The sequence below is a fragment of the Phyllobates terribilis genome, unplaced genomic scaffold (genome assembly GCF_046119375.1).
Source record: "Phyllobates terribilis strain yellow unplaced genomic scaffold, ASM4611937v1 Scaffold_2__4_contigs__length_985480577, whole genome shotgun sequence".
Lineage (NCBI taxonomy): Eukaryota > Metazoa > Chordata > Amphibia > Anura > Dendrobatidae > Phyllobates > Phyllobates terribilis.
The window spans coordinates 801,738,809-801,762,248 of NW_027362762.1; the positions used below are offsets into that span (position 1 = coordinate 801,738,809).

Below are 23,440 nucleotides of genomic sequence, written 5' to 3' on the forward strand. Positions count from 1 at the left end.
CCTTGTCAGTAATTGTACTAATTCTGTTTCTTTATTTTTTTTCATTATTTTTTGTATTGTTTTATGACTATTTACATGTACAGGTTTTGGTTGAAGATTGCGTCCCCGTGCTGAAGATGTATGCCAAAGAAGGGCGAACATTTGATTATGTGATTAATGACCTTACTGCTGTCCCCATCTCAACATCTCCAGAAGAAGGTGCTTCTTAATACATTAACATTCCTGTGTTTTATATCATTAAAGGGATTGTCTACTATGAAACAACCCCTTGATAGTGGACCATGGGAAGTGAAAAAAAAAAACTACTCTCTTCCTGGAGGTGGCGCTGCTCCTTTATATTTTTGGCTCATTGCTAAATCCATGCTGGTGTCTTGACATCAACAACCAGTAGGGGGCTTCACATGTGCACTGCAGCCAATCAGTGGTTGCTGATCAACTGCAGAGTCCACATTTTGTCCTAGCAGAAGAAACACTTTTGATCCAAGGCGATGCATGGAGGCGCAATGATCTGATATATATATATATTTTTTTTACTTTTTTGTGCCCATTAATGTAGGCATTTTCACTAGTGGACAACCCTTTAAAGGAAATCTGTCACCAGGTTTTTGCCACCGAAGCAGCATAATGTAAAGACAGACACTGATTCTAGCAATGTATCACTTACTAGTCTGCTTGTTATAGTTTTGATAACATCACTGTTTTATCAGCAGGAGATTATTATTAGAGGAGAAGTAAACCTGCTGCCATGTAATTTTCCATATTCATGAGCTTTGTATGACGCTCCACCACTGATTGGCACAGTGTATACAGAAAGCAGCCAATCAGTGATGTGGGTGGGGTTTTACAGAGCTCAGCATTCAGAGAATGGTAGATCTGCAGGAGAGAAATCAGGGATTTTATCTAAGCTGCAGCAAGCAGCCCAGAAAGTGATAAATTGCTGGAATCAGGGTCTCTGCCCCTTCCTTATGTTGCTCTCAGGTGGGGTAGCAAATACCCGGTGACAGATTCCCTATAATTTCATTACATATGTTACATAGCCCATTCTATAAATGTCTTCCAGTTGTAAGCTCAGTTACTTTGATGCTGTGCTCTCTTATTGTTTTTTTCCTGTGTAGTACTTGGCATCTCACTGGTCCTTGACCTCTTAGTAATTTATTTCAACCTTAATTACTTTGGACGGTCCTGCTTAAAAGAACTGCCTCAAGGAATAGATGGTACATGTCCAGAAAAATAGTACAAAAACATTCTTCTTGTAACTGTATATTAAGAGCAGTTGGTGCATGTAACCTGCCAACATTAGTAATTGATACAAAGTCAGAACATATGTGTTTATCCCAAGGAACAGGAATTATTGTTGAACACTATGTTCATGTAAGATAAGGTCTTTGTGGATATTTTCCATCTGTGGAAATGGTGCAGAATTTTTCAGTCATATATATATAGGAATGGATGAATGTATATACAATGAAAGGATTACATCACTCAGCGAGGCGCAGCACACGTAACATGGCTGGAAATTGCAGCCGTAATGAAAAGTTCCTTCAGAGAACTGTTCCATTGAGTCCTAATTAATACCTGTCAGTGCAACACACAGCATGTACTTATCGGCACATAACTAAAATGTCACAAAATTGATAAAATGTTGTTTGTGCTATTTGACCCTTTAGAAAAACCCTCCTAAAAAGTACACCTCAAAGTAGAATTTTCCTGATGGAAATGCCCACAAAAGACTGTCAGTTTAGCGTAGTAGAGGAGTAATCATCAGTGCGCCGAAATACACTCATAGATTATAGAAAACCAAGCAATGTGAACTGAGGTCTAAGATGGCACACATGCAAGAAATAGGAGCATGTTCACACTAGCAAAAAGAAGCAAAACCTACAGAAGACAAAAAATATATCTCATACCCTACCATCATTATATATAAATGTAAAGCAAAGTTGCATAATAAATATAGGGTACTTAGTGAACTATTTTTGATCAAAAAAAGTATACAAGCCGTCCCACCAGCGGCAAGGTGACCCTAAATTGGGACGGTACCTATACTGTCTATATTAAAAACCTTACTGTATATCAAAGTTGAAGTAATGCATATAAAACTTTGCTCGTGCTTCTTTTTGCTAGTGTGAACATGCTCCTATTTCTTGCATGTCTACCATCTTAGACCTCAGTTCACATTGCTTGGTTTTCTGTCTTGTTTGCATTCTGTGCAATTTAAGGGTGTGGCATGCCCTTTGTTGGGCTGATTAGTATATGTGTAGCTTACCACGGGCCTAGGTGGTCTGGAGTTGGGACCCGGTCCTATTTGTCTACCCTTTTATATGCATTACTTCAACTTTGATATACAGTAAGGTTTTTAATATAGACAGTATAGGTACCGTCCCAATTTAGGGTCACCTTGCCGCTGGTGGGACGGCTTGTATACTTTTTTTGATCAAAAATAGTTCACTAAGTACCCTATATTTATTATGCAACTTTGCTTTACATTTATATATAATGATGGTAGGGTATGAGATATATTTTTTGTCTTCTGTAGGTTTTGCTTCTTTTTGCTAGTGTGAACATGCTCCTATTTCTTGCATGTCTACCATCTTAGACCTCAGTTCACATTGCTTGGTTTTCTGTCTTGTTTGCATTCTGTGCAATTTAAGGGTGTGGCATCCCCTTTGTTGAGCTGATTAGTATATGTTTAGCTTACCACGGGCCTAGGTGGTCTGGAGTTGGGACCCGGTCCTATTTGTCTACCCTTTTATATGCATTACTTCAACTTTGATATACAGTAAGGTTTTTAATATAGGCAGTATAGGTACCGTCCCAATTTAGGGTCACCTTGCCGCTGGTGGGACGGCTTGTATACTTTTTTTGATCAAAAATAGTTCACTAAGTACCCTATATTTATTATGCAACTTTGCTTTACATTTATATATAATGATGGTAGGGTATGAGATATATTTTTTGTCTTCTGTAGGTTTTGCTTCATAGATTATAGAGAAGACATGCACAAATGTAGTCCAAATGTGTTAAAGGATGCTTACCATTTAGCATAATTTTTCAAGTATTACAGTTTTTCAGCGATCAGTGGGGGTCTCAGGACCCAGTCCTCCATTGATCGGCATCACATTTCTGCCTGTATAAGATTTGAAAAATCACACTAAATTATAAGCATCGTTAAAGACATTCTGACTACATTTACGCATGTCTTACCTGTATGCTATAAGTGTATTTCGGTGCCCTAGTGATTACTCCGAAAGAACAATTTCCAGTTGCTGTGAGCACAACAGACATAAGTGTTACTCTTTTCGGACAGGCAGTGTAGGGGCGGAGGCAGTACATTAGAGGGGACAGTGCCATGAGCTGAGGAAAGCTGATAGAAGGGTTTGCAATGTGACACAGCTAAACTCAGCTGTGCGGCCCCACCCCCAAACAGGGAACTTATCCAAAAGGTGTTAGTCATCTGTTCTCTACTCCCAGTACTTTCTAATCATGCAGGAGGTTAGACTATGAGATAAAAACTGTTTCATTAGATCTCACACACTGGGCAACCTACTCTAAGCTATTGTGGGGGTGTTTTCTCCTGAGTGTTGCTGCCTGCTTATTATTGGTCAACGTCATACAGGGGGAAGTGCACGCCCCAAGTGAAAACTCTCTGATAACACCCACTTTGACGATTAACTCATTAGGTGCCAAGTACTTTGATTGCTAATATCTCCGCGACAATGATGCATAATTTAAAAGAAAGACAAAAACATTTTACTCTGCTCTGCAGCCACTTTTATATTCTGTGTCCAATTCAATATGGAAAATTTGGTGAAAGGTCCTCTTTAAGTTTTGGTATATTTGCTGTATATATGGGACACATACACTACACACAGTTTTTAAATTATTAGAGTTTTCATGATTGTGGAATTTACATTTGGGAAATGTCTTGATCTTAGCTGAGGCCGAAGAATTCCCTCTTGAAAGTGACTTCATTTTTCTTACGAATTCTGAAAGTTCTGTTCTTCCTGTGTCTCTGAGTTTATCAATAAATTAAATGGGAAAAATAAAATATTTAAGAGAAACCATGACTGTTCTGCAAAGCTTTTAAAAATCCTTCATTGCCAATCCAACTACTACTGTGTCTTTTACCTTTTATGATCCAGATTCTACTTGGGAATTTTTGAGGCTGATTTTGGATCTTTGCATGAAGGTATTGAAACAAGACGGGAAATACTTCACTCAGGTAAGTAGTAACCAAACTGAAGTCCTACCTAAATGTGAAATACATTAGCAGAGAACCGCAAAACGCCCAGGATTGGTGTATGCCGAACCTCCTGCCTTTGTCAGACCTTAAGGATTGTCTCAGAAAATAGGGACCGCTGGAAAAATGAAATTCATGCAAATTAAACCACTACATGCTTTATCCATGGATTTCTATGGTGATGGATGCCACTGTATGACTTTTTTGGAACCATCCATTTAATTTATATCTCCTGGTATATATACTAAACAGATGCCTAGATGCAATGTAAGCATAGTCTAATAGAAATATGTCATACATTTTAAATAGATTTAATCGTCAGTTAAAGGTGTTGTCTGGTCAGAAAGAAAAGTTCTTCAGGGGCTTGGAAAAACATCCGATGTCACGCTGCTTAAAGGGGTTTTCCCACGAATAAAAGTACATTTTAATCAATAGATCTTGGAATAATAATAAGTTCCACAATTGGATGTGTTTAAATAAAATGTTCCTGTGCTGAGATAATCTTATAAATGTGCCCCTGCTGTGTACTGTGTAATGGCTGTGTCTGACTGTGCAGGAACATCGTCTGATCATACCACATCTCCTGGGTTGGTGGGAGAAATAGAGTATACAGACATGATCAGAACATGTTCCTGCACGGTCAGACACAAACATTACACAGTACACAGCAGGGGCACATTTATAAGATTATCTCAGCACAGGGACAGTTTATTTAAACACATCCAATTGTGGAAGTTATTATTATTCCAAGATCTATTGATTAAAATCAACTTTTGTTCGTGGGAAAACCCCTTTAAGTCACCTGACCACTGCAGCCAATCACAGGTTGCAGCAGTCCTGCTACTGGTGGAACAATTACATTTCCTCTTGCTGTGTCAGTGAAGGCAACAGAGCGGACTGCGCTAGATCCAGGTGGGTGCTGGTAGGTGAATTCTCTTAATTTGTTATTTTTTATTGCTCCAAGTTCCTGGGGAAACTTTTCTTTTTGCCCGGACAACACCTTTAGGCAGTTTACCATTGAAACTATGCAGAAATGAGAAAGTTTTATGATGATATCTAGTGGTGAAAGAATACAGTGTTCAGATTTGATTCTGATGAGTTGTCATTCCTGAAAATTAGACTAGCCCGTTGCGGTGCTGAATTTATCAGAGTTTCTCGTGCTGTTTGTTAGATCTTGCTACACTTTAGACACGTTTTTGTACTTTATGCCACTTCTTTGACTTACTTTATACCTATATGTTGATTCAAACATTTGGCTCACATTTGGGCTTTTAAAGGGGTGGTCCTGCACCTAAAATGTATCTTCTGCATATCTATCCTTACACCCTAACCACTATTGTAATTTGCTTTATTACACAATACTCTACTCATCTCCCTATCTAGTTAATCACTCCCTGCAGCATCCATTGCTGGAACAGGACGTCTCAGGCAGCAGCTCTGCAATTACTCACTAGTTTCTTGCATCACTGCCCCCTCTGAAGGCGTCCTGGGTGATGGATGTTGTGGGAGATGTGAGAGCAGCACTGGCACTCTGTTTTTATCTTTGCCACTGCTGTGGCTTCTTTGAAAGAAGACGTCCTTGAGATAGGAGATAGAAGCAGTGAGAGACAACAGCGCCGCCTGATGACTATTCGTTTGAGGGCGCTGCTAAAATCTGTGGTGCGGCACTGATGTCAATGACTGGTTTTATTTCCACCACCTGACGATGTTTTCTTTCAGTTGGAAACTACGGCAGTGGTGGAGATAGAAGCAGAGTGTTGGTGCTGCTCTCACATCCCCCGCATCATCCATTACCCAGGATCCAGGACATCTTTAGAAGGCGTTGATGCAAAAAACTAGTGAGTAACTTCAGCACTGCCCCCTGTGATGTCCTGTTCCAGGTGGGGCCATGGACGCTGCAGGGAAGAGAGTGCAGTCCCAGCCTCATGTGACGTCGAATTTGACTCTTCTCAAACCAAACATCACAGGAAGTACAGTAAAAAAACATATTTAAGGATTAGATAGATTGGGAGAAGTGTAGGGTATTGTATAATAGAGCAACTTATAAAAGTGGTTAGGGTGTAAGGATAGATATTTAGAAAATATATTTTAGGTACCGGACCACCCCTTTAATGCCAAGTCTTTTTTGCAAAACCATGGCCATATTCTAGACACTGTCTAGCTAGAGGAAAAAGTGTCTGCAAGACATTGTTTGGCGCATACTTAGCCAGAATTCTGGTGCAGCCTGGGAAAACACAGTTTAGTTTTGTAGTTGCCTCTCCTTTGTGTATGCCTCAGGAATATTACCTCTTTATTTACCTCGAGAATATTCTTTTTGCTGTAGCGAGCGGTGCTCAATGCCACCTATAGTAGTTTATTCCCAGGCTATGTGGAGCCAGTGCACTATGCTTTTCACTGTTGAATAGTTTTGATAATAGTGCCTCAAAACGGGTGCATGGCTTTTATAAAACTTAGGTATGGGAGATGTAATTCCAAACTTTCATCTGTGGGTCTGTCCTAATTTTGAGCCAGGGACATGTCATTGTCAGGTTCTAATTATGGGAGTTTCAGTCTTTGCTGTTAAAATTAGCGTAAATTACTCTTCCTAATGATAATAGGTATGAGTACAGTAAAATTGCTTTAATAAGGCCTTACCATTACAAGACAGCTGTTGAATTATGAAACATTAGAAATGATCAGACGAACCCAGGGAAATACTGTAAATGCCCTGAAGCCAAGAAAACTAATTATGCATACATTATGCAGCTACATTTTTATTAATTAGAAGAGCCGACTAATTGGTAATTGCAAAATCTTTCCTGCTGCATTCTGGGTTATAAATAAGTTCTTTGCTAGAAGCTAGTGGCAGGATTTCAGATGCTGACCTTGTGGAAATGTGCTTTATCTGTGGTACTGCTGAGCTTTGTGATGAAGAACATAAGGGCAAGCTTTATTCTGTCACCTTAAGGAAATGTATCATCCGAAATTAGCCATGATTTGAATTAAGATTTTTTTATTTTCTTTTTACATTATGTGTCTGTGTGTATTTTATCATGTTAGACACTGCAGAATATGCAATAAGGTAGTTCCTGTTTTTTGCAGGTCAATTTTCAGCTTTGCTGTGTAGACTAGGGCAGTGTCAGTAGAGTAATCTCATTATCATTAGAGGACAAGGAGTATAATGACAGGTGATATCTCTATTCTTTAGTCACTTTATAATATAATGTTACAAATTTTTGCAATAAACTTTATCAATCACACCCACACGGATCGGCTGTTCTCACTGCAGGTAATATGACAATCGGTCCCCTTTTCTGGCTTAGTGCCCAATCACGAGGTGTACATAATGCATGTGATTTTTCCCTGGGCTTTTCTCCAGTGTATATGTAATCATAAGTCACCCACCCCATCTTCCATTATCATAAGTGGCGTCGCATGCATGGGCAGTCCAAAGTGCAGTTGCTTTCAGGGAATGCGCAGTTCAAACAGTACGCCTGCGCTGAGCGGAAGAGCGCTTTAGCCTGCCTATGTACATACATTACATGAAAATCTACATGTGACTTATGACAAGGGATATAGCGCTTCACTGGAAGAGGGGACCAAGCATCACGTGACACATCGTAAGAATTACAGAACCATGAGAATATGATATATTGCAAAAATACATAGCATTACAATATGAAAAGTGGTTTGTAAAAAGAAAAACAAACAACCTTTTTGAGTATAATATACAGTTGTTGGGGAAATAAATGCTGTACACCGTGCAACTTCTGCCACTCTGTGGTTCCTGGGAGTGGGATAGTTCTTTATGTATACAGTTACATTCACAATTACAGTTAGGTCCATATATATTTGGACAGAGACAACATTTTTCTAATTTTGGTTCTAGACATTACCACAATGAATTTTAAACAAAACAATTCAGATGCAGTTGAAGTTCAGACTTTCAGCTTTCATTTGAGGGTAACCACATTAAAATTGGATGAAGGGTTTAGGAGTTTCAGCTCCTTAACATGTGTCACCCTGTTTTTAAAGGGACCAAAAGTAATTGGACAGATTAAATAATTGTAAATAAAATGTTCATTTCTAGTACTTGGTTGAAAACCCTTTGTTGGCAATGGCTGCCTGAAGTCTTGAACTCATGGACATCACCAGACGCTGTGTTTCCTCCTTTTTGATGCTCTGCCAGGCCTTCACTGCGGTGGTTTTCAGTTGCTGTTTGTTTGTGGGCCTTTATGTCTGAAGTTTAGTCCTTAACAAGTGAAATGCATGCTCAATTGGGTTGAGATCAGGTGACTGACTTGGCCATTCAAGAATATTCCACTTCTTTGCTTTAATAAACTCCTGGGTTGTTTTGGCTTTATGTTTTGGGTCATTGTCCATCTGTACAGTAGTATGAAACGACGACCAGTTTGGCTGCATTTGGCTGGATTTGAGCACACAGTATGGCTCTGAATACATCAGAATTCATTCGGCTGCTTCTGTCCTGTGTCACATCATCAATAAACACTAGTGACCCAGTGCCACTGGCAGCCATGCATGCCCAAGCCATCACACTGCCTCCACCGTGTTTTACAGATGATGTGGTATGCTTTGGATCATGAGCTGTACCACGCCTTCGCCATACTTTTCTCTTTCCATCATTCTGGTAGAGGTTGATCTTGGTTTCATCTGTCCAAAGAATGTTCTTCCAGAACTGTGCTGGCTTTTTTTAGAAAAGTCCAGTCTTTTTATTCTTGATGCTTATGAGTGGCTTGCACAGTGCAGTGAACCCTCTGTATTTACTTTCATGCAGTCTTCTCTTTATGGTAGATTTGGATATTGATACGCCTACCTCCTGGTGAGTGTTGTTCACTTGGTTGGCTGTTGTGAAGGGGTTTCTCTTCACCATGGAGATTATTCTGCGATCATCCACCACTGTTGTCTTCCGTGGGCACCCAGGTCTTTTTGCATTGATGAGTTCACCAGTGCTTTCTTTCTCAGGATGTACCAAACTGTAGATTTTACCACACCTAATATTGTAGCAATTTCTCGGGTGGGTTTTTTCTGTTTTTGCAGCTTAAGGATGGCTTGTTTCACCTGCATGGAGAGCTCCTTTGACCGCATGTTTACTTCACAGCAAAACCTTCCAAATGCAAGCACCACACCTCACATCAACTCCAGGCCTTTTAATTTACTTAATTGAGAATGACATAACCAAGGGATTGCCCACACGTGTCCATGAAATAGCCTTGGAGTCAATTGTCCAATTACTTTTGGTCCCTTTAAAAACAGGGTGGCACATGTTAAGGAGCTGAAACTCCTAAACCCTTCATCCAATTTTAATGTGGATACCCTTAAATGAAAGCTGAAAGTCTGAACTTCAACTGCATCTGAATTGTTTTGTTTAAAATTCATTGTGGTAATGTCTAGAACCAAAATTAGAAAAATGTTGTCTCTGTCCAAATATATATGGACCTAACTGTATTTAACTCCCATGGCAATTGAGGTTTAGTAGTAAAATGTACCAACTTTCTGCTGTTTACAACCAATCAAACAAACTATTTAAATGGCTCAACACAACTAGTATACCAAGTAGTTTCTACAAATTCAACACACAATGCCACTTTTAGTGACCACTGCAGTCTCCGAATAATTGAACTCGTTTGTGACAAGCATCTTTAGTTTTTAGTAGAGCACCTTTAGTTGTTATAACCTGTGAGATGTACAGCCAGACACAAGTTTCTGGCAGTGTTCCTCAGCAATTTTAGCCCATTCCTTGTGGGAAATGGCCTCTAGTTAACTAATGTTTTTAGGCTTGCATTCTGCAATCGCCTTTTTCAAATCCCACCAAAGATTTTCTATGGGGTTCAAGTCAGGTGACTGTGTCATAGAATCATAGAATCATAGAATCATAGAATGGTAGAGTTGGAAGGGACCTCCTGGGTCATCTGGTCCAACCCCCTGCTCAAAGCAGGATTCACTAGATCATCTCAGACAGATGTCTGTCCAGCCTCTGTTTGAAGACGTCCATTGAAGGGGAACTCACCACCTCTCGTGGCAGCCTGTTCCACTCATTAATCACCCTAACTGTCAAAAAGTTTTTTCTAATATCTAATCTGTGTCTCCTCCCATTTAGTTTCATCCCATTGCTTCTAGTCTTTCCTTGTGCAAATGAGAATAAAGATGATCCTTCTACAATGTGACAGCCCTTGACATATTTGTAGACAGCTATTAAGTCTCCTCTCAGTCTTCTTTTTTGCAAGCTAAACATTCCCAAATCCTGCAACCGTTCCTCATAGGACATGGTTTGCAGACCAGTCACCATTCTGGTCGCTCTTCTCTGAACTTGCTCCAGTTTGTCTATGTCTTTTTTAAAATGTGGTGCCCAAAACTGTACACAGTATTCCAGATGAGGTCTGACCAAAGAGGAGTAAAGACCGATAATGACTTCACGTGATCTAGACTGTATGCTTCTGTTAATACATCCCAGAATTGTATTTGCCTTTTTTGCTGCTGCATCACACTGTTGACTCATGTTCAGTCTATGATCTATTAGTATACCTAAGTCTTTTTCACATGAACTGTTGCTTAGCTCTATTCCTCCCATTCTGTATATGCTTTTTTCATTTTTATTGCCCAGATGTAGTACTTTGCATTTTTCCCTGTTAAAAAACATTCTGTTGGTTGCTGCCCACTGCTCCAGTTTATTTAGGTCTTTTTGAATCCTCTCTCTCTCTTCTCTAGTATTAGCTATCCCTCCTAGCTTTGTGTCATCAGCAAATTTAATCAGCTTACCCTCAATTCCTTCATCTAAATCATTGATAAAGATGTTGAACAATACAGGTCCCAGGACGGAGCCCTGTGGTACCCCACTTGAGACATTCATCCAGCTGGATGTGAAGCCATTTACAACCACCCTTTGAGTCCGATCACTAAGCCAGTTATGAATCCACCTAACAGTTGCCTGGTCCATTGCATACTTGGTCATTTTTTCAATAAGGATGGTGTGAGATACTTTGTCAAATGCTTTGCTGAAGTCAAGATATACTATATCTACAGCATTTCCCTGATCCACCCAGTCAGTGATTCTGTCATAGAAGGAAATTAAGTTAGTCTGACATGACTTGTTAGTTACAAACCCATGCTGACTCTGGTTAATCACTTCATTCTTATCCATGTACTTACATACATGTTGTTTAATAATTTGTTCAAAGATCTTTCCTGGTATAGAAGTCAGACTCACCGGCCTATAGTTCCCTGGGTCCACCTTCTTCCCCTTTTTGAAGATAGGAACAACATTTGCTCTTCTCCAGTCTTCTGGGACTTCTCCTGTTCTCCAAGAATTTTCAAAGATTATGGAGAGTGGTTCTAAAATTTCTTCTACGATCTCCTTCAGTACTCTGGGGTGTAATTCATCTGGACCTGGAGACTTGAACTCATTTATGTTAGCTAAATATTCCCTCACAATCTTTCGGTTTACAGATAACTTGGATTCCTCTATTCCTTTAAAAGGACAGTGAAGATCAGTTGATGTTACATTTTCTTTCTGAGAGAAAACAGATGCAAAATAGGAATTAAAAAGTTCGGCCTTCTCAACATCCTCTCTTACCATTTCTCCATTTTCATCCTGTAAAAATCCTATAGCATCTTTGACTTTTCTTTTACTTTTGACATACCCCCAAAATCCTTTTTTATTGCTTTTGACATCTCTTGCAAGCCTTAATTCATTGTCAGCTTTAGCTAACCTGATACGTGCCCTACAGGATCTGCAGACTGCATTATAATCTTCTTTAGATATGCCTCCCTCTTTCCATTTAATAAACATTTCTTTCTTTCTTTTTAGCATGTGTTTAAGTTCTGTGTTCATCCATCCTGGTTTCCTTAAATGCTTCCCATTCTTCCTACTTTTCGGGATTGTTAACGATTGTGCTTTGAGAATCTCATTTTTAAAAATTTCCCATCCTTCCTGGACATTTTTGTCCTTAAGGACATCCAGCCATTGGATCCCTCCTATTCTCTTTCTGAGTCTCTTAAAATCTGCCTTTCTAAAATCTAACCTTGAAGTTTGAGTCTTCACATGTCTTCCTCCTCTAGTTATCCAAAATTCTATAATAGCATGATCGCTGCCTCCTAGGGTCCCAGCCACCTTTACCTCCTCAACCATTTCCTCCCTGTTTATAAGGATTAGATCCAAAGTAGCAGATCCCCTTGTTTTCTCCCCTACCTTTTGGAAGATAAAGTTGTCAGCAAGAGAGGATAAGAATTTGCTTGACCTGTTAGTTTTACTTGAGAGAGATTCCCAACAAATGTCTGGATAGTTGAAATCTCCCATGACCACTACGTCATATTTTTTGGAGAACTTGGTCATTTGATACATAAAGAGTTCATCCATATCTTCAGCTTGCCCAGGTGGCCTGTAGTAAATGCCTACAATGGTGTCCTTTCCGTTGTTCTCTCCTTGTATTCTTACCCAAACAGTTTCCACAGAACTCCCAGTCTCTGAAGCTTCAATCTCTGTGCAGATATACGCTTTTCTAACATACAATGCAACACCTCCTCCTCGTTTATCAAGTCTGTTTCTTGCAAATAAGTTGTATCCTTTTAGCCTTTTATTCCAATCATGTGTATCGTCCCACCAAGTTTCAGTGATTCCAATGACATCATATTCCTTTTCCTGCATTAGTAGTTCCAATTCTCCTTGTTTGTTGCCCATGCTTTGTGCATTTGTATAAAAACATTTTAGTTTGTGATTGGTTTCTCTTCCTCCCATATTTTTATTATTTAAATTGTTTTGTCTTTGTTCTTCCTTTCCACTTCCAGTAGCAGAGATCTCAATAGTATTTGTCAGCTGTATGGCTTTTTCTGGCCTTTTGCTTCCCTTCCCACATTGTTCTAGTTTAAAGCTCTTCTGATGAGTGTAGCAAGGCGACTTCCAAATACATGTTTTCCAGTCTTCGTAAGGTGCACCCCATCTCTAGCAAGTAGTCCATCGTATAGGTAATTCATTCCGTGATCCAGAAATCCAAATCCTTGTTGACGGCACCATCGACGTAGCCAGTTGTTCACCTGTAGAATCTTATTCCACCTCATTGTTCCATGGCCATCCACTGGGAGGATGGATGAGAAGACCACCTGCGCTCCCAATTCTTTCACTTTCTTGCCTAAGTCTTCAAAGTCACTGCAGATGGTTTCCAGGTCCTTTCTTGCGGTGTCATTTGTCCCCACATGTATTAGAAGGAATGGGTAGTGATCTGTAGGTCTGAAGAGTCTTGATATCCTGTCAGACACATCTTTAATTTTTGCTCCTGGAAGACAGCACATTTCTCTTGAGGTTATGTCTGGTCTGCAGATAGTGGCCTCTGTTCCTCTTAACAGGGAATCCCCCATAACCACCACTCTCCGTTTTTTCTTCACAACATTCTTCTTTCTCCATCCAGGAGGATTCTGAGGGCTTACAAGGTTATTCATTGCTGGCAAAGTCTTATTTTGCTGTATTTCTTCATGGTTCTCCTGCGTGAGAGCCTGGTACTGGTTCCTGAGCAGTATGGGTGCTGACTGCCTCTCGATCCTCCTGCTTCTGTGGGTCACATGCTTCCATTCCTCTGTTTCGTCAGGTGCAGTTCGAATTTCTTCTCTTTCTGAATCATGAAGAGATAATTCTGCTCTGTCTAAGAACTCTTCACCTTCCTTAATGATTTTCAAGGTAGTTAACCTCTCTTCTAGATTTCGCAACTTTTCCTCCAACAGGGACACAAGCTTACATTTCTGGCATGTGAAGTTTGGCTTTTCCACTGGCAAGTCTGTGAACATGTAGCAGGATATGCAGCTCACCAAATGGCTCCTGGACTCTTCCATGTTCTTATTGTTAATGTTCTGAAAACAGTGAAAAAAGCTTAAAAAAAAAGCTGCAAAATGTGCGCGCCGGTAGGAGCGCGGTTTACCGATGTCCTCTTTTCAGCTCCAACAGCCAAAATCCAGTGTTCTTTGAGCTCGCGGAGACTCTTCACTTACCCCAAAATGCAGTGGGAATATGCAAATTATCTCCTCAGGACTCCTCCCCTGGAGTGTCGACCACTCCAGAATTTTCCAGGACATCTTCGAAATCAAGTATTGGTAGACTTTAAGGTCTACCAAGTTTAGATCATTGTCCTGGTGTATGGTCCAGTGACACCCAGGCTTCAGCTTCCTCACAGAGGCATGATGATTTCTCCTAGTATTTCCTAATACTTAAAGAGGTATTCCCATCTCCAAGATCCTATCCCAATATGTAGTAGGTGTAATAATAATATTAGCAAATACCTCCAATTAGAAATGTAGTATAGTTTTCCTGATTCACTATGTCTCTTTCCTCATGTGAAGGGCATTGCAGGACCTTAGGTATCCATGGTTACAACCATCAGCAATGAGCTCACTCACTATATCATTGGTCGTAACCATGGATACCTAAGGTGCTGCAATGCCTGCACATGAGATAATCGACATAGAGAATCAGAAAAACCATACTATATTTCTAATTGGAGGTATTTGCTAATATTATTATTATTACTACACCTACTACATATTGGGATAGGATCTTGGAGATGGGAATACCCCTTTAAGTGAATCCATCTTGCCCTCCAAACGCTGCAGTGCTAGAAAGAGCAAAGCTGCCTTAATGCATCTCCACGTCCATGCTTCACTTTAGGCAGGATGTTCTTTTCAGTGGATGTTTTATTCTTCCTCTTCCAGAAGTATCACTGATCCATAGGCCTTAAAAGTAGTGTTGAGCCACCCCCGTAGTGTTCGAGTTCGGTTCGGTTCGTCGAACACCCGTGTGTTTGCCGAACTGTTCGTCGAACTGTTCGTCGAACACCTTCGAACACCGTTAAAACCAATGGCAGGCATACAAAAACACATAGAAACACATAGAAAACACCTTCAAAGGTGTCCAAAAGCTGACAAACTGCTCAGAAGACACAACTAACACATGGAAAAGTGACAAGTACATATAGTCATGCGAAAAGAAAAGAGGTGGAGGAGTAAAAGGAGGGGGAGACACAGATATAGGCATGTCATGCCCTTCTAAAATCCAAAAAGTGAGAAGCCGACACGTTCAGTCCGCTCCTGCTCGTGCCACCTCCGTGTCGCTGGGTTTGTGCCAGAGCCGCGGTGAACCCTGACGGCCAGCCCCCTCTCCCAAAACTGGTGCCTGTCCGCTGGTGGGTCGAGCGAGCCCCCCTGTGGTGGAGGCAGCTCTAAGCTTTTTAATTTAAATTGTCTCTCTAATTTGAATGAATACACTTTAAATCCATTTACAAGGATCTATTGGAGGGCAAGTCTCATGCCAGCAGCCGCGTAATTCCAGCTCCAGTAGCGTCCACTAAAGCTGCTGCAGTTAAAAAGCTTTTATAAGGATCGAGCTCGGCTGTCCACCGCAAGGCATCCTACTGCCAATCCCAGCCCCTATGCCTTGGGGTGCCTCCTGATGCTCTTCACTGAGTATCCCGTGGTCCCGAAGCATTTCCTTTGAAAAAATTAAGTGTCCAAACTACAGGTGGTGTAGCTTGCTTAACAGCCGGGATAATCCGCTGACTAGCAGACACTGCTACTAGGCACAAAGTATTTCCTGGGCTAGATGCAGTTAAAAATTTGTAATTAGATACTCTCGTTGGATGCTGAGAAAGCATTCCATAGAGTCTCCTGGCACGCCATATATGATTCTCTTAAAAAGCTTGTGGTAGGGGTCTAAGGGACCCTTTTATAGCCAAAATCACGGCCCTGTATCACAATACGTCACCTAGGCTGAAGATAAATGGAACTGTAGCACCCTGAGGGCTCGGTTGCTACAGAGGTATTGCACCTCACCCAGAGGTGTGATATCTCACTCTCAGGTAAGGATGGAGTGTGGATCAGGACCCGACACCTGCATGCATTACACCACATTGCCGTGGGGCAGGGCGACCAATATGCCTCTGAGATGGGCACGACAGTCCCTGTCCCTGGCTGGAGTGGGGGGAGGGAACACTGAGGAAGGGGAACCCTGTAGTGCAGGAGCAGGGAGGAAGCAGTTCCTGGGTGCATTGAGAAGGGAGTATAAAAGGTGGGCACCATCTTAGTTCAGTGCAGAGAAGTCTGAGCAGAAGTGGCAGGGAGCAGGGGCTCTGCATGAGCTCTGCTCCGGAGGCGGGCCTAGTAACAGAGGCCCAGGCCTGGAAGAGGGAGAAGGAAGGAAGAGGAGCGGAGAAGGCTCCAGGAACGAGGAATGAAGGGATCCCAGGGATGCGGACGGGCGAGTCGCCACCGCACGCCCGAATCCACCTGCGTGGAGGGGTCAGGCCAGAGGGGGAGACCGGTCCCCGAAACTAGTGGAGGCAGGAAACGACCCTCAGCTAGAAACCGGAGGCTGTGACATTTTATGTGGCGCAGCCCCTCGCTACACCCGCTAGGAAGGCACCACATAGGGTCAGGGAAACTGGCGCCAAGTTTACCAAGAGGAGGCCCGAGGCAGCCGGACAGAAGGGTTGGTAAGAAAGGCCAGGCAAAGGACACACAAAGGGGGTCCTGTGAAGCGCTCCAAAGTTATCTGGGAGTTGTCTGAGCCCCTCACCTGGTGAGCACAGTACGACGTGGGCAGCCGTTACCTGCAGACGTGGTCTGGATAATAAGAACTGTGAGTAAAGGCCCTGGACTGCATCACTGACTCCGTGTCGTTACTGCTGCTGCCCTGCACCATCACCCCCATCCTCCGCATACACTGCCCTGAGGCTATACTCCTCCCGTGGGGAGTTATGCTACGCTCTGCTGCACCCACAACACCAGCCTCAGCGGTCTGCCCTGCAGCGGCGGTTCACTCTGACCGCAATCCACGGGTGGCGTAGTCGGACATTTAAACATCAAAACCACATAAATAGTTCCGCCACTGGTTTGACCACCCTGAGCCACGGAACCGGGTCGCCGCCACGAAGACTACAACCACCAGCATCCTCCAAAAAGGGTCCGGCTCCGGGTGTCCCAAGGCCCAGGGGGTGCATCAGAACATTTTCATCACCTTTCACAATCACCAATGGGACAAGGCAGGGATGTCCTCTGTCCCCTCTCTTATACATCCTAGTGACGGAGCACCTGCTCTCATCAATTCGCCATAACCCCAATATTAGGTGGATTGAGGTGGGAGGCACCGAGTACAAGTGCTCTCTATTTGCTGATGATGTCCTAGTATATATCACTCAATCACATATATCCATCCATGCTGTTATGGCTGAAATAGATCACTTTGTTACATGGTCAAATTTTAAAATCAATGCAGCGAAGTCTGAGGCCCTCGATGTCTCCCTCCCCAAATCCATATAGGATTCCATCCAGTCCAACTTTCCCTTTGCCTGGCCCTCACAGGGTATCAAATACTTAGGAATTCCTATTCATAGAGACCTCTCCCATCTATGTTATCTTAATTTTGGGCCCTTTATTGAACAACTCCATACAGACCACGGTTGGCAAGTTAGAACTGTAAGATTCACTACGTGAACCACTGGTGTTTTGTGGAAAAGCACATGTACACTGTGTTCCAAATTATTATGCAAAAAGTGTTTAGGAGTGATAAGGGAAGAATTTGTTTGTTTGTCAGTTAAACTCATTGATGGTGATGTGTGTCAGGGCTCTTTATATCACTGTAAGCAATTGCAGACACCTGTGCTAATTAGTTTGGCAGGTGTGTCCAATGAAAGGCAAGACTACTTAAGAAGGCTGTCTCACATTATTAATCAGCCTACATTTTCTGCCAAAATGGGAAAGAAAAAGGATGTGTCGGCTGCTGAGAAGCAACAAATTGTGGAGTGTTTAGGTCAAGGCATGACTACAATCAACATTGTGCGATGATCAGGATGAAGTGTCTTGGCAATCAAGAAGTATGTAGCTGATTCACAGTACACACGTGTGCGTGCTGATAAGGGCAAATTGAGGACTCTTTCCTACAGGCAATTACGTCAGGTTAAAAGAGCAGCGGCAAAAAAGCCATGTCATAGCAGCAGACAAGTTTTTGAAGCTGCTGGTGCCTCCAACGTCCCCCGAACAACAAGATGCAGGGTCCTTCAGAGGTTTGCAGCTGTGCATACGCCATCCTGTCGACCTCCTCTATCCACTTCACACAAGCAGAAACGGCTCCAGTGGGCCAAACATTACATGAAGACTGATTTCAAAACTGTTTTGTTCACGGATGAGTGCCGTGCAGCGCTCGATGGTCCAGATGGATGGAGTGGAGGATGGCTGGTTGATGGACACCCCACGCAAACACGGCTACAGCGCCAACAAGGAGGAGGTGGAGTAATGTTTTGGGCTGGAATCATGGGGAGAGAGATTGTCGGCCCCTTTAGGATCCCTGAACGCGCTAAAGATGAACTCCATAATGTATGTGGATTTTCTCAAACAGCACTTCCTGCCATGGTTCAAGAAGAAGAACCGTGTATTTCACAGCAAGATCATTTTTTTTGCATGATAATGCACCATCTCATGCTGCACATAAAACATCTGCATCTCTGGCTGATATGGGCATAAAAGGTGACAAACTTATGGTGTGACCCCCATGCTCCCCTGACCTCTACCCCATTCAGAACCTCTGGAGCATCATCAAAAGGAGTGTCTATGATGGTGGGAGGCAGTTCACATCTAAGCAACAGCTCTGGGAGGGTATTCTGTCCTCATGCAAAACAATTGAAGCAGAAACCATCCAAAACCTGACAAATTCAATGGACGAGAGAGTTCAGAAGCTCCTTTCGAACAAGGGGTCCTATGTGAAAATGTAACATCACCTAGAATAAAGTTTTGAGTTGAAAACTGTTTGATTTCAGTTTCTAATAACCTGCTAATGCTTATAATTTCAAAAATGACCATTTTTTTGGTCTTTATTAAAATGAAAAGGTTGATCGAAAAGTTTGGGGGATCTAAGAGTGTGGCAACCCAGTAGTCATGATTACTTCGAATTCTGACAGTATGAGGGTCATGTTGCAGGTAGTGCAGCAAGAAGGCACTTATGTGTCTTGCGCATCTCGGAGCCCCAAAATTATTTTCCGGGCTAGATGCAGCTAAAAATTATTATTAATTTTAAATCTGGTGGAGCTTAGAATAGATGGCCTAATAGGATCAGTGCTGCACACTGCTACAAAGCCCAAATTATTTTCCAGTCAAGATACAGATAAACATGATTAGTAATTTTAAATCTGGTGGAGCTTTTTATAGATGGCCTAATAGAATCAGTGCTGCACACTGCTACAAAGCCCAAATTATTTTCCAGCCAAGATACAGATAAACATGATTAGTAATTTGAAAGCTTAAAACGGTTGGTAGGGTGATTTTAACCAATCATCAAGCTTTTACTCTCCCCAGGATGACACAGGGGTAGAAAAGTCGTTTCGGATCCATGATTTGTTCATCTTTATGAACGTGAGTCTGTCTACATTATCAGTGGAGAGCCGCGTGCGCTTATCTGTCAGCACACCACCAGCAGCGCTGAACACACGTTCAGACAGAACGCTGGCTGCGGGGCATGACAAGATCTCCAAGGTGTAAGTGGCTAGCTCCGGCCATTTATCCAGATTGGAAGCCCAAAAAGAGCAAGGGTCCAGTGACACAGTCATGGCTTCAATGTTTACTTGGAGATACTCCTGTACCATCGTCTCTAGGCGTTGACTATGTGTCAGACTTCTTGTCTCCTGTGGCCTTGCAAAGGATGGGCTAAAAAAGTGGTGAAATGATTCCGCAAAATTGATGTTACCAGCAGATACTGTGGTTCTGTTACGGTTTGAGTGCTGAACACTTGACGGTCCCACGGTTGGCAAGTTGGAACTGTGAGATTCACTACGTTCACCACTGGTGTTTTGTGGAAAAGCACATGTAAGATTCTGCAACAGTCTCTTCTGATACTCCTGCATGCGTGCATCCCTTTCTATGGCAGGAATAATTTCTGCAAATTTACTTTTGTACCGGGGATCTAACAGTGTGGCAACCCAGTAGTCAGGATTATTTCTAATTCTCACAATTCGAGGGTCATGTTGCAGGTAGTGCAGCAAGAAGGCACTCATGTGTGTTGCGCATCCAGGAGCACCAAGTCCCTGTTGTGTTGGTGGCGAGGTAACAATCATGCTTCCTTCCTCTGTCCTCTCCCCCCAACCTCGCACAACAGAAATGTGATCAAGGTCTCCCTCATCTGATGAGTCTTCCATCAGTTCGTCCTCCACTTCTTCCTGGGCTCCTGCACCTTCCTCACTAGTTTGGCTGCTACCATGCGCCCTGGTAAAACCATCTCCCCCACCCTCACATGCCTGCCGCCTTGGTGCTGCCGACCGTCTGGACCTTGCAGATGTTAGCCCTTCCACATACAACTCCTCCTCCTCTACTTCCTCCACCTCCTCTTGTGCCACCACCTGACTCCGAATTCTGTTTAACATGTGCTCCAGCATGTAAATCACCGGAATAGTCATGCTGATAATGGCATCGTCAGCACTAAACATCTTCGTCGCCATTTCAAAACTGTGCAGAAGGGTGCATAGGTCCCTGATCTGAGACCACTCCTCCAGCGTGATTTGCCCCACCTCTGGATCTCGTTGGCCCAGGCTATACGTCAGAACGTATTGCACCAGGGCTTGTCGGTGCTGCCACAGTCGCTGCAACATGTGCAGAGTTGAATTCCACCGGGTAGGCACATCGCATTTTAGCCGGTGAAGTGGCAGGCCCAACGACTTCTGTAGAGATGTAAGTCGCTGAGCTGCGGGATGCGAACGGCGGATGTGAGCACACAGCGACCGTGCCCTCTGCAGAAGGCCATCTAGTCCGGGATAGTGGGCTAAAAATTGCTGGACAACCAGGTTCAACACGTGAGCCATACAAGGCACGTGTGTGACATTGCCCCGGCGAAGGGCCGCACCCAGGTTTGCAGCATTGTCGCACATGGCCTTCCCTGGTTTCAGGTCCAGTGGAGACAACCATTCATGAAATTGGTTCTCCAGAGCTGACCACAACTCCTCAGCTGTGTGACTCACATTTCCCAGACATTTCAAAGTAAAAACCGCCTGATGACGTTGAGCCCTACTGCCAGCATAGTAATGAGGTGTGCAGGATCCCTTCTGCGCAGTTAGAAAGCTTGTGGCATGACCAGACAGGCTTTGGGTGCAGGTGGAAGACCGAGAGGAGGTTGAGGAGGCAGAAGCAGTGGAGGAACTTTGACATAAAGAGGATTGACGCACAACTCGTGGGGACGGCAAGACTTGGACAGCAGCCCCTTGTCCTGCTGTCACCATAGTTACCCAGTGCCCAGTCAGCGACATGTAACGCCCCTGTCCATGCCTACTCGTCCAAGTGTCTGTGGTGAAATGCACCCTGTCACACACAGAGTTTCTCAAAGAAGCGGTGATGTTGTGTGCGACATGCTGGTGGAGCGCAGGCACACCTTTCTTTGAGAAGTAGTGCCGACTGGGCATCTGGTACTGGGGCACTGCGACGGACATAAGGTCTCGAAAATCCTCTGTGTCCACCAGGCGGAAAGGCAGCATTTCTGTAGCCAAGAGCTTGCAGATGGTGAAATTCAACCTCTTAGCTTTCTCATGGCTAGGAGGAAATGGTCTTTTACTTGTCCACACCTGAGGGACCGAGGGCTGGCTATTGTGCTTAGACGGGGTTGATAAGGGTGTCCCCGGCAAACTGCCGGTCTGTGAGGAAGATGCAGGCGGACATCTTAGGTTGCCTTGATCCAAAGGTGGTGCTATCGATGTCGGACAGCGCTCAACACCAGCTGGTGTTACCACCTCCAAAGAAAATGATGACCTGCCAATCACGCTGGCTGTTGCGGGTAAAGAGGTGGCAGGTCTGCATCCCAAAACAGGTGTGACTGCTGTCCCCCCAGTCACAGAGGATGAAGAGGCCGCGGATGCAGAAGATATGGCAGACGGTGGTTGGCCCGGCCGGCTAGGCCACATTGTAGCACACTGAGCTTACCACTGCAACTTATGCTTCATGTCCATGTGCCGGTTCATGCATGAAGTACTCAAACTATGTATTTTTTGGCCTCTACTTAGCTTTTGCTGACAAATGTTACAGATAACACGAGTTGGGTCATCTTTATCGATCTGAAAAAATGCCCAGGCTATGCAAGGCTTAGCACCCATGCGACCTGAAGAGCCACCACGACTTGTGGTGAGAGGCAGAGTTGTGTTTGAGGATGCAGTTGTTGACGTGCTTCCAGTACTACGTCTCTGTCCAGGAAGGCGCAACCTGACCTCGTCGTCACTAGCATCTTCCTCCACCTCCTCTGCTGACCTCATCTCTTGGCTGACTGTGGGTTGACAGTAAGTGGGATCTCCAACCTCATCATCATCACCCTGTGCGTTATCACACCCGTCGTCCTCAGAGCCAACCTGTTCCTGCCCTGACAAAAAACTAAAGTTGTCGCTCCAATCAGGTATTTGAATCTCATCACCGTCTTCCTCATTGTCTCCACCAACAGGAGTTACAGTTAGGGAACGAGGGTCTACATTATGGTCAGAACCTTCTGCGTCTGGTCCTGGATCCGACTCATAAAGATTCTGGGCATCAGTGCAGATCATTTCCTCGTCTGGATTCACAGAAGCGCTGGAGTTGACCTCTGATTCCCAGGCTATAGTATGAGTAAACAGCTCTGCAGACTCAACCATCTGTTCTACTTCATACTCAGATGGGCAGCTGGAGATTTGGGAGCTGTGAGGAAGCAAGTGCGATTGGGGTGACACCTTTGAGGACTGGAGTATTTGTGATGTTGAAGTTGATGTGGAGGAGAGCCCACTTAAAGGAGCACTTGATATCCGTTGAAGCACCTGCTGTTTTTGTGCCTCATCTGGAATTTGTAGCGATTGGCGTGGCCGTAAGAAAGGGATCTTATCACATTGTCCGCTAAAAGAAGTAGACATTTTAGTTTGGCTGGAAGATGTTCTTTCTTCTGCAGATGTTACTGTTGCTTTAACACCTACCCCACGGACACAACATTTTTTCCCCTTCCCAACACGCCTATTCCCCTTTCCACCAGCAGCAGGCCTTTTTCCACTCATTTTGGTGGTTAACTAATTCACAACTCTGGAGTTGTTTGCACAAAAAAACAATGGATGGTAACCGAGCAGAGCTGAGTGGCCAAACTGTGGTATTAGGCCAAAACTATTGGCTGGGTTAGATGCAGAAAAAAATTATATTCAATTTGCAACCTGATGGAGGTCAGTATAGATGGACTAATACAACAAGTCCCAC

General features: G+C 43.3%; 1 protein-coding gene across 1 annotated transcript in view; it reads left to right on the forward strand.

Moving 5' to 3' along the window:
- The window catches only part of SMS (spermine synthase), a 208,845-nt gene that overhangs the window by 91,621 nt on the left and 93,784 nt on the right, over nucleotides 1-23,440 (forward strand). The window contains exons 8-9 of the mRNA XM_073667504.1: nucleotides 84-198; nucleotides 4,143-4,222. Coding sequence (XP_073523605.1) covers nucleotides 84-198; nucleotides 4,143-4,222 — 195 coding nt within the window. The remainder of the gene's footprint in view (nucleotides 1-83; nucleotides 199-4,142; nucleotides 4,223-23,440) is intronic.